This window comes from Equus quagga, chromosome 20 (genome assembly GCF_021613505.1).
Source record: "Equus quagga isolate Etosha38 chromosome 20, UCLA_HA_Equagga_1.0, whole genome shotgun sequence".
Lineage (NCBI taxonomy): Eukaryota > Metazoa > Chordata > Mammalia > Perissodactyla > Equidae > Equus > Equus quagga.
The window spans coordinates 15483218-15496126 of NC_060286.1; the positions used below are offsets into that span (position 1 = coordinate 15483218).

Sequence of the window (12909 nt, forward strand, 5' to 3'; positions counted from 1 at the left end):
CAAGAAGTTAGAAAAACAACAGCTAATAAAACCTTTAAAAGTGAAAAAAGGAAAAACATTAAGAATACAACACAATGACATAAAATAACCAATGAAGCCAAAACCTCGTTCCTTGAAAAGAATAATAAACTTGATAAACATCTAGCAAAATTGATCAAGAAAAAAGTTGAAAAAACACAAATTGCCAGTCTCAGGAAGAAGTAAGGAGATAAAATTCGAGTCATTAACTCTTATAGAATGCTACAGACTAAGGAGAAATAATAAGAAATTGCAATGTGGAGGCCTGGAAAGTATCCTGAAACAAAAGGGACCTTGGTGGAAAAAACTGGTGACATTTGTGTAAGGTCTTCAATTTAGTTCAAATGTTGTACCAAGTTAATTTCCTTGTTTTGAGAATTGTACTGAGGTTATGTAAGATGTTAACATTGGGGAAACTGGGTGAAGAATATACTGAATATCTTTCTGCACCTTTTCTGTAAGTCTAAAATTGGTTCAAAATGAAAAGTTAAAAACTTCTTCATTCCGTTTGACTTTTCAACTGTATTCATCCCCATTCCTGAAACACTGTCTTCCCTTGACTTTGGGATCATGATGTTTTCCTAGTTTTCTTTTCCTGGACACTATTTTTCATACCCACAACTAGTCCACTGGTTCATAGGTTCTGGTCTTGACAAAATTTGGGATATGCAGAAACTTACATGGGAGTAGAAAAATATTTTAAGACACGCTCTCCTCAAAGTCCTTACCTAACTCGAAATCACAGGAGACGTAGGGAGACTTCACTTATAAGGAGTTGGAAGTATAAATTCAAGCTTTTCTCAGATGTAGCAGAGTTGGCAAGACTCTGAGTAATAGTAACCATGAAGCTGCACCCACGAACCACCAACTCCATTCAGAAAGGGGATAGTTCCGACCATGCTGACTGCTATCTGGGATTCTAGGGAAAACCAGGGAGGAGAAAAGCAAGTGCATTCTGCCTAGGATCTGCAGCATTCACGTTTTAAGCATTAAAGCAAGGGCCAGAAACTGGTGGTCTGTGGCCATAACTGGCCTCCAGGTATGTGATTTGTTTTGTTCAAGTTTTTTCTTAAAAACTAGAAGATCTAGCAACACCAGTCTAACAACTGCATGGAAATGAACCATAGCTTCTCCTTTTAGCACAGTATATGCTCTTGTGTTCACCCGAGTCCCTAAAACTACCAGTAATTCTACTTAAACCCAGTCCACTGGCACGGTTTCCATCACTTTCCAACTTCTGCATATATTTCTGTTTGCAATTCCTACAATAAAAGATTTTTATTTTAAAAAAATTAGAGTTCCTATAGACATAAAAAGGAAAATGAAAAGATATTATGAACAACTTTATGCCAATAAAGATAAAAACATAAGAAAAATCAACAAATGCTTTGAAAAACACAATTCACCACAACTGACACAATTAACAGAAAAACTGAACAGTTCTACCTCTATTAAAAGGATTGAATGTGAAATCATACATTCAGAAAAGATTTTGACAGTTAGTTCTTCCAAATATTTTTGAGAAAACAGAAAAAACTGGATTGTCAAGAATCAGAGGTCTTATCCTTATTAAACTTTATTAATAACTTTAAGAAACAGTCACACAGAATGAGCAGCGTAGGGAGAGGTCCAGAACCAACAACAACTACATTTCACACCATAATGAGGGTATGAAGACTTCACCACTGCAGTCCAAAGTGAGAAAACTCTGACAGTAGACATTCACTCCATAGTGCTCACCCAGGTTGGCCAAGGTTTGTTCAGGCCTACAAAATAGATCAATTTCTCTGTCTGCAAAACTGGCTTCATCAGAGATCCCTTTCCTTTCCAGACCTTCGTTGCTAATAAACATCTTGCCCCCTAAACTCCAATTCCGTGTCTGCTTCTGGAGAACTCAAACTATCACAATCAAGTAACTCCTGAAAGCACCTAACAGCCCTAGGGCCAGGGGAACAAAGGAAAGAGGCTGGGTTTATTAGAGTACTGAGGATTAAAACAGGTCCTCTGCAGAGCAGGGACCAGGACCTCCAAGGAGGGCAAGTGACCCCCTGCGGCCAGTGCTTCAGGAACTCAGAGGAGGACAACCTACCTGCTAACCCCAGCTGCAACTAGGATCTCTGGGGGTATCAGTGGTCAACCGGTGCTGATACTTCTAAGGATGAATGAAGGTGGTTCTGATAGAGCCAACAAATCTGGAATCTGAAACCAGACATGGCTACCAGAGTGAATGGCCCCAGCCAAAAGGACAGTGAGAGTACATTTTAGCACACAGGGAAGTAAACTCCATTCTCCCCCATCCATCATTCCAGGCTACTTCTGCTGCACCCTTTTGGCACAGCTACCTGGAAGACAGCTGGCAAAACAGAAACAGAGTATGTAGTGACACATCCCAGACATTACATGTTAGAGTGATAGAAACAGAAATAGAAAAGGCTAAGACCTGGGCAAAATGAACAGACAGAGGCATATATTCCAAATGAAACAACAAGGCAAACCTCAGAAAAAGAACTAAACAAAATGGAGATAAGCAATCTACCAGAGAAATTCCATGTAATGGTCATAAAGATGCTCATTCAACTTGGGAAAAGGATGGATGCACACAGTGAGAACCTCAACAAAGAAACAGAAAATAGAAAAAAGAAGCAATCAGAGCCAAAGAATACAATAACAAATTTAAAATACACTAGAGAGACCCAAGAGCAGATTAGATGATGCAGAAGAATGGCTCAGCAAACTGGAAGACAGAGTAGTGGAAATCACCCAAGCAGAACAGCAGAAAGAAAAATAATAATTTTAAAAAGGAGGCTACTTTAAGGGATCTCTGGGACAACATCAAGCATACTAACATTACCATTAAAGGGGTCCCAGAAGAAGAGTGAGAGAAAGGGACAGAAAACCCATTTGAGGAAATAATGGCTGAAAACTAGGATGGCCAGACATCCCAAATGGGCAAAAGAAACAGACATCCAAGTCCATGAAGCACGGAGAGTTCCAAATAAGATGAACTCAAAGAGACCTCTACCAAGACACATTACAATGAAAACATCAAAAGTTAAAGATAAACAAAGAATCTTAAATGCAGCAAGAAAAAAACAACTAATTATGTACTAGGGAAGCCCAGCAGACTATTAGCTGATTCTTCAGCCGGCACTTTACAGACCAGAAGGGGGTGGCATGATATATTCAAAGTGCTGAAAGGAAAAACTTACGGCCACGAGTACTCTATTTGGCAATGTTATCTTTCAGAATTGAAGGAGAAATAAAGAATTCCCCAGACAAGCAAAAGCTAAAGGAGTTCATCAGCACTAAACCAGTCTTACAAGAAATGTTAAAGAGACTCCTGTAAACAGAAAAGTGGAGCCCATAACTAGAAATAAGAAAATACGAAAGGAAAGGTGTCACTCGTGAAGGCGAACATATAGTAAGGTAGTGGCCCAACCACCTCTATAGCTAGAATGAGCTTAAAAGACAAAGGTACTAAGCATCATCTATAGCTACAATAATCAGCTAAGGATACGCAAAGCTAAAAGATGCCAAATGCGATGTAACAAAACAAAACATAAAACATGGAGGCAGGTGGAAACGTAGTACTTTTAGAATGCACTCAAACTTAAGTGAGCATCAACTTGAAACAGACTGCTATATGTGAACCTCTTGATAACCACAAACCAAAAATTTATAACAGGCACACAAAAAGTTAAGGGAAAGGAATACAAATGTACCACTGAAGAAATTCATCAGATCACAAGGGAGAGCAAGAGAAGGAAGGAACAGAGAACTTCAAAAACAACCAGAAAACATTAATAAATGGCAATAAATACATACCTATCAATAATTACTTTAAATGTAAGTGGATTCAGTGCTCCAGCCAAAAGACATACTGGGACTGAATGAATAAAAGAACAACACCATATACATGCTGCCTACAAGAGACTCACTTCAGATCTAAAGGCACACACGGACTGAAAGTGAAGGGACGAAAAAAGATATTCCATGAAAGTGAAAACAAAACGAAAGCTGAGGAGGCAACACTTATATCAGACAAAATAGACTTTAAAAAAAAGACTGTAACAAGAGACAAAGAAGGGCACTACATATGATAAAGGGATCAATCCAAGAAGAGCATATAACATTTGTGAATATTTATGCACCCAACATAACAGTACCTGAATATAGAATACTAACAGACATAAAGAGAGAAATCTACAGTAATACATTAATAGTAGGGGACTTTAACACTCCATTTATATCAATGGATAGATTATCCATATAGAAAATCAATAAAGAAACAACTGGGCTTAAACAACACATTAGACAAGAAGGACTTAATAGATAGATACAGAACATTCCATCCTAAAACAGCAGAATACACATTCTTTTCAAGTGCATATGAAACATTCTCCAGGATAGAGGACATGTTAGGCCACAAAACAAGGCTCAATAAACTTAAGGAGACTGAAATCATATCAAGCATCTTTTCCAACCACAATGCTATGAAACTAGAAATCACTTACAAGAAGAGAACTGGAAACAACACAAACACATGGAAGTTAAACAACGTGCTACTAAACAACCAATGAGTCAATAAAGAAATCAAAGAGGAAACCAAAACATACCTTGAGACAAGTGAAAATAGAAACACAATGTTCCAAAATCTATGGGATGCAGCAAAAGCAGTTCTAAGAGGGACGCTTATAGTGATACAGGCCCACCTCAGGAAACAGGAGAAAATCTCAAATAAACAATCTAACCTTACACGAAAAAGATCAAACAAAGCCCAAAAGTAGTAGAAGGAAGAAAATAGAGATCAGAGCAGAAATAAACCATTAGAGGCTAAGAAAGAAAGAAAAGATCAATAAAACTAAGAGCTGGTTCCTCAAAAACATGAATAAAATTGATATATCTTTAGCCAGACTCACCAAGAAAAAAAAAGAGAGGTCCCAAATAGATAAAACCAAAAATGAGAGAGGAGAAGTTACAACCAACACTACAGAAATACGAAGGATCATAAGAAATAACCACGACCAATTATACACCAACAAATTGAACAACCAAGAAGAAATTGAAAAGTTCCTAGAAACATACAATCTCCCAAGACTGAGTCAGGGAGAAACAGAAAATCTGAACAGACTGATTACTAATAATGAAATTGAATCAATAACCAAAAACCTCCCAACAAACAGAAGTCTAGGACCAGATGGTTTCACAGGTGAATTCTACCAAACATTTAAAGCATTAATGCATACCCTTCTCAAACTATTCCAAAAAATTGAAGAGGAAAGAACACTTCCAAACTCATTCTACGAAGCCAGCATTACCCTGATACCTAAACCAGACAAAGATACTACCAAAAAAGACAACTACAGGCCAATATCCCTGATGTACATAGATGCAAAAATCCTCAACAAAATATTAGCAAATAAAATTCAACACTACATTAAAAGGATCATACGTCACGATCAAGTGGGATTTATCCCCAGAATACAAGAATGGTTCAATATCTGCAAATCAATCAACATGATACACCACATTAACAAAAGAAAGGGTAAAAATCAGCTCAATAGATACAGAAAGAAACATCTGACAAAATTCAACCATTTATGATTAAAAACTCTCAACAAAGTGGGTACACAGGGAACACAGCTCAACATAATAAAGGCCATCTATGACAAACCCATAGCTAACATCAAACTTAACAGTGAAAAGCTCAAAATTTTTCCTCGAAGATCAGAAACAAGACAAGGATTCTCACTCTTGCCATTTCATTCAACATAGCATTGTCCTAGCTACAGCATTCGGACAAGAAATAGAAATAAAAGGTATCCAAATTTCAAAGAAAGAAGTGAAACTGTCACTATTCGCAGATGACATGATGCTATATAGAGAAAACCCTAAAGACGCCACCAAAAATATATTAGATCTAATAGATGAATTCAGTCAAGTTGCAGAGTACAAAATCAATATACAGAAATCTGTTGCATTTCTATCCATGAACAACAAACTTTCAGAAAGAGAAATTAAGAAAACAATCCTATTTATAACTGCATCAGAAAGAATAAAATACCTAAGGATATACTTACCCAAGGAGGTGAAGGACCCGTAGTCTGAAACAAGACACTGATGAAAGAAATTGAAGATGACACAAATATATGGAAAGATATATCCTGCTCATAGATTGTAAGAATTACTATTTTTTAAATGTCCATACTACGCAAAGCAATCTACAATTCAATGCAATCCCTATCAAAATACAAATGGCATTTTTCATAGAACTAGAAGAAGCGATCCTAAAATCCTAAAACAAAAGACCCCGAATAGCCAAAGCAATCTTGAGAAAGAAGAACAAAGCTGGAAGTACCATGCTTCCTGGTTTAAAACTGTACTACAAAGCAACAGTAATCCAAACAGTATAGGTCTGGCACAAAAAGAGACCCACAGATGAAGAGAACAGAATAGAGAGCCCAGAAATAAACCCACAATTACATGGTAAATTAATCTTTGACAAAGGAGGCAAGAATACATAATGGGGAAAAGACAGTCTCTACAATAAATAGTGTTGGGAAAACTGGACAGCTACATGCAAAAGAATGAAACTGAACTACTTTCTGACACAATATACAAAAATTAACTCAAAAGAGATTAAAGACTTGAATGTAACATCTGAACTCAAAAAATGCCTAGAAGAAAACATAGGCAGTAAACTCTTTGATATCAGTCTTAGCAATGCATTTTTGCTCAGGTAAGGGCAACAAAAGCAAAAATAAACAAATGGGACTTCATCAAACTAAAAAGCTTTTGCAGGGCCAGCCTCAGTGGCGTGGTGGTTAAGTTTGGCACTCTGCTTCAGCAGCTGGGGTTCAGGTCCTGGGCGCAGACCTACACCACTCGTCTGTCAGTGGTCAGCTGTGGGGGCAGCTCACATACAAAAAAGAGGAAGATGGGCAACAGATGTTATCTCCAGGAAAATCTTCCTCAGAAAAAAAAAAATCTTTTGCACAATGAAAGCAACCATCCACAAAATGAAAAGACAACCTACTGTATGGGAGAAGATATTTGCAAATGGCACAGCCAATAAGGGGTTAACATCCAAAATATATAAAGAACTCATACAACTCAATATATATTAAAACGAAAAACACCAATCTGATTTAAAAAATGGCAAGAAGACCTGAATAGACATTTTTCCAAAGAAGACAGATGGATGGCCAACAGACACATGAAAAGATTGTCAACATCGCTAATTATCAGAGAAATGCAAATCAAAACCACAATAAGATATCACCTCACACCTGTCAGAATGGCTATTATCAAAGAGACACCAAATAACAACTGTTGGCGAGGATATAGAGAAAAGGGAACACTCATGCACAGCTGGTAGGAATGTAAATTGGTGCAGCCACTGTGGGAAACAGTATGGAGGTTCCTCAAAAAAACTAAAAATAGAACAACCATACAGTCCAGCAATTCTACTTCTGGGTATTTATCCAAAGAAAATGAAAATAGTAATTCAAAAAGATACATGCACCCCTATGTTCATTGCAGCGCGATTTACAATAACTAAGATATGGAACCAACCTAAGTGTCCACTGACAGATGAATGGATAAAGATGATGTGGTATACATATACAATGGAATATTACTCAGCCATGAAAAAGAATGAAATCTTGCCATTTGTGACAACATGGATGGACCTAGAAGGTATTACACTATGTGAAATAAGTCAGATAGAGAAAGACAAATACCATGTCATTTCACTTATACATGGAATCTAAAAAAGAAAACAAAGGAATAAACAAAAAAAAAACCACAAAACAAAGTCATAGATACAAAGAACAAACTGGTGGTCGCCAGAAGGCTGAGGAATAGGGAGATGGGCAAAATAGGTCAGGAGATTAAGAGGTGCAAATTTCAAGTTATAAATGTTCTATCTGGATGTCGTGTACAACATAGGGAATATAGTCAATGATACTGTAATGACTTTGTATCGTGACAGATGGTTACTAGACTTATTGTGGTGATCACTTTGTAAAGTACATAAATGTCAAATCACTATGCTGTACACTTGAAACTAACATAATATTGTATGTCAACTATAATTCAGTTTTTTAAAAGGTGTCTTTGATGTGTCTTTTCTCAGGAAACATAAAGACGTGACTTCCAGAAAAAGTGAACTTTTAATATTGCTTTAAACACTGAAGAGTAAGAACATGCTAGAAATCCTTTGGTGTCATATTAATGCTTGTGATCCTGACATGAGGGACCATTAATGTTTTCTTTAAACAGTCAGACATGCCCCAATGTTTCTCTACTACTAAAAGAAAACTAGAGATATGTTTGATGAAGCAGGAGCCTTAGTCTTCTGTTTCTTCTTCAGTCTCTTCTTCAGTCTCTTCTTCCTCATCTTCTGTGCGTTTCGTACAAAGCATAAGGCAGCAACATAAAATTAAAGGAATCAAACGAATAAGCCACAATGCTAACAGGTAACCCCACTTAACCTTAGACTTCTGGTACTTAGGAGGTGGGCCACTATCATCACTACCTCCATCGCCTTCCTGTGTACAGAAGGGAGGTGCCCATCCACGGTCGCAGTGACAGTGCTGTTTATTATTGCAGATCCCCTTCATGCTGCAGGTATCAGGCTTACAGTCTTGTGAAGGAGAAACCTTCTCAACGCACTTCTTCTGGATGCACATCTTTTCTGGACCACACATTGTGCCATCTTTCACTTGACCAATATCAGGTATGGACATCCCTAAATGATAATCGGTGCCCCAGCAAGTAGTGTTATTGAAGTGAAGCTGATGCACTGTAGAATGTTCTATCAGTTTAGGAATTACTCCCACATTTTCACATTGAACTCTCCCGCACAGGATATCAGAGGCATTACACCTTACGTATATTGTGCCCTGGATATCACAGTGACCAAATCGACTTCCTTGGGTGTTGATTTTCTGGTAGCACTTCTGAGATGCACTCCTTGCATCTTTGCCAAAAATCTCCTTGCACTGTTTGTCATGGTTATTGCATCTCTTTTCATAGCAGTAGGCATTGTCATTACAGGGAATCCCGTCCTGCACATATACATCTTCTGGGCACTGATGCGATGTCCCATTGCACCACTCTGGAAGGTCGCATTCATTGATCTGTTGTCTGCACAAAGACCCTGATGGCATGAACTTGCAGTCTTGGCAACAAAGCCCGAAAGCACAAGTAGCTCCAGACTTCAGAGTGCAGTTCAACAGACAACAGGGATCTTTTATACATTGGTGTGTAGTTCCACAGTCACATTCCTCTCCTTCTTCAACCACTAGGTTCCCACAATACTGCAGTATATCCCATGTATGTGGAGGAGGCTGAATACATCTTCCACTACGGAAACTATTGTCCCAATACTGGGCATAACTGCAATTGCTGAATTTATCTGTCGCCTGTCTGGAGGGGTACATTATGCAAAACTCAAGTGCACATACACACCAGTCATTGTCATGAGTCATACCCAAATTATGACCAAGCTCATGGGACACAACAACCGCAAAAAGAAGCAGACTCCTATCTTCAAAAACATCAACTCCAGAATTGTGAGGAGTCTTGCATATTCCTCCAACATAGGCAAGACCAAGCGTTATGCCAAAGAGCTTTTTTATGAAAAGATGGGCAATATCATGTGGCAGTCGGGCATCAAGTTGTAAACGCTTCCACAATCCAAAATCTTCCAGAAGCTTGTCTATGTCATCTGTGGCAACTTGGTTTCCTTCAGTCCAGATCTCAAGCCCAGTCAAAATTATGTCAAGCTCAAAAGGGCCATAGAGCGCATCTAATATATTGACGACACTAACTACTTCGGTCTGCACTACGGACACATTACTTTGAGAGTGAACATATCGAAGATGGTCCACGACCACTACTAGCTCAAGAAACCGCAAGTGAGTCCACCAGCCTGTAAAAGAACTTTGCCTCAGAGTGGAATCATATGACTCTTGCAACTTCAATTGGCGTGCTATTTCTTCTTCTGTTAACCCACATCTCCTAGGTGGGAACTGTGTATCATCATCATCTATCTTGTAGACCAGGTGTTCAAATGTGGCAGAAAACCTAACTGGCTCAATTTCATAAGCAAGGCCATTTATCTGTAGCATTCCTCGAAAGCCCCCAGAACAGGTACTGAGGGCAACCAGGGACGCGGGGACCCCCTCCACATAACCATGATAGTAGCAGTCATCAGGAACAAAAGGCTGATCCTGGTGGAGGGAACGCTGGTCTGTGTAGGTGAACACCGGGAGATGTCTGGAAACCAAGAACTTCTTGACCTTCATGTGAACAATGTGTCTCTGGCCACCAAACCGCAGGCTGTAGGAGAGCCAGCCTGGAGCCTCTGCATCTCTGCTGCTGCCAGTCACCTTCAAGGGGATCACCAATTCCGGGGAGGAGAATCGCTGAGAGGGCCTGGACTGAGAGTGTCCAGAAAGGGACAGAGACACCCCAAACCAGAGCAGCAGAAGAGTGACCCTGATGTGCACCAGGGTCTTACCCATTGCCATCATGGAGCTGTCATTATGGAGCTATCTGTCCAGGACAGAAGAGGGCAGAACATGAGGCACTGCTGGTCTGGCTCCTCCCTCTGAGCTGCTCAGGGTGCAGCGCTGACCATTATGGATTTGTGTCCCGGCAGACCTGGACCATCAGAGCTGCAATGCTGAAAGTGAAAATAGAAAGAAGAGCTAGGATGGGTGGGTAGGAGAGGGAGGGTGGAAGAGAGAGAAAGAAGAACGTAGATAAAAGTGATTCTGCAATTGGGACAAGGCTTGAATCAATAAAGTGCCTGAGACTGTCTTTCATACACATGAAAGGAGAAGGAGTAGGGGAAGGGCAGGCTTCCAGGGGAAGAGATGAAGGAGATTCATCACAGGTGGATAATTGTTGAACCTGGATGGTGGATACACAAGGATTCATTACATACTCGTCTCTAAACATGTAAACTGGCATCAAATTTTCCACATTAAAAAAGACTGACATCTGACTCCCAAATTTTCCCTCCACCCAAAACTCTACTGGTACCCTGCTATCTTCAGCAAGCACGTGGACAAACAACCCCAAACCCACCATTTTTGTCCCTTTATTCAGACAGTTTGTTCCATCTCTCCTTTTCTTCTGTAGACATCTTATCTAGCCCCACTCTGTTTGAAGTTAGCAAAGTAAGCCCCGTGTAAGGGACTCATTACTTGGGGAGACCCCATCCAATCAAGACAAATTTTTATCTGCAGAAAAGCCCTGGACATTCAAAGGAAGGCAGCCACACTGATGGGGAAACAGGGAGTGGGGCTGCTATTTTGGGGCAAGGCAAACAGCCCAGTTGCCTCCAATCACACAAGGAGGCAGCAGGCTGCTCTCCACCCAGCCCAGTTGCATCATGTTCTCAATCATAAGAGACTCATCTTGGTTCTATAAATACAGACTCTATTCTCTTCTTTACATGGCTGGTGAGTTAGCTGAGTTCTCTAGAGAAAGCTGGATTGAGGAGTTTAAGCCTAGAGTCAGTACATTAAAATGTTCAAAAGACCATAATTCGAGTGGACTTATGTCATTCCCATTGAAAATGAAAATTTTAGTTCAGGTAAAAGCTAATTGTGCTCATTGACTGACTTTCAGTTAAAAGTAACAATAATTTGCTTAATATTTGACAGCAAAAGTTAAAACAAACGTGGAGACATATTTAAACACATACTGGTGGCCTGAATCTTCTAAGTAAGAACAGAAACAGGATCAGCAGTATAGAGCATGAGAAATAACCTCACTATTATATCAAGAACACCTGTATACATCTGGGACTTTTCCAGAACTAATAGATGGCTCCTGGAAACCAAGAATACTAGATGAAACCTCTCAGGGAAAGCACCTCTGATAGAGGTGAAATCCTAATTACCACATTTCCTATCCAAGTCTCTCTTCAAGATATCCTTGGTATTTGCTACAGATTTGGAGATATTAAGACAGGAATGTGTGAGTTGTAAGAGGATTAATAAAGATGAAGGATCATAAAGAGGAAAATAACCTCTATTAAGCTTTATCAGGAAAATGATGTGGTAAAAATAGAAAAGTCCATTGCCAAGAGTCTTTGAGACTCTTGTCTTTGCCACCATTGCATTGCTCCAAAGACAAGCCCTGAAGGAACATGGCATTAGCACTAATTATCTGACTGGTGTCACTCCAAAGCCCTTCCTTTTTTTATGACCAGCACTTCAAGCAGTGTGAGAACCTTCCTCTGCATCAGTCATGAACTCTTTCTTCTATTTCTAGAAACTATATCAAACTCATCAAAATCCCTCTCTTATGTCTCCACTCACTCTCGTTCACAACCTAACTCAGCGTTTCTCAAACTTGGGTCACAAACCACACAGGGTTATGAAATCGATTTAGGGAGCCACAAGTAATTGAAACATGATAAGGTAGAAAATATCAGAGAACTTCACAAAGATCAGTGTCACCTTCTCTTACCTGTAACCACAAAAGCTACAGCAGCATTCTGCTGACACTCCTTATGCTAATTATCAACTATTTTCTGAATTCCAAAAATAAAATTTATATTGTGTCTATGAAGCTAGAGATGGGAATCTGCACATCGTATTTCTCCATTGCTATTTGGCTTGCTGAAGAGTTTTGCCAAGAAGGGTACTAGAGGAAGAATAAAAGGCAAAAGGAGAGGACAAGGGACTTGCTACTACCTATTTACCTGTCGTTACTTTCTGTGAATCCTCAGCAATGGTGCTTTGAGTTGGTGGTGAGAGTTGGTTATCACATTCCCAGGACCAGCTCCATCAAGCCCTGTCAAAGGCATAAGTACCTGGTGGACAGCGCGCCCTCCCCAGAAGTCTGAAAGCCAGATGTACACAGCCA

General features: G+C 39.5%; 1 protein-coding gene across 1 annotated transcript; it reads right to left on the reverse strand.

Moving 5' to 3' along the window:
- Positions 1–818: 818 nt before the first annotated feature.
- Positions 819–10571, reverse strand: LOC124231089 (disintegrin and metalloproteinase domain-containing protein 20-like). The gene is made up of 3 exons (XM_046647745.1): positions 8514–10571; positions 6099–6135; positions 819–937 (listed from the first exon to the last, which is right to left on the reverse strand). Exons 1-3 carry the CDS (start codon positions 10557–10559, stop codon positions 819–821), a joined length of 2202 nt encoding a protein of 733 aa, XP_046503701.1. The 5' UTR covers positions 10560–10571.
- Positions 10572–12909: the final 2338 nt, after the last annotated feature.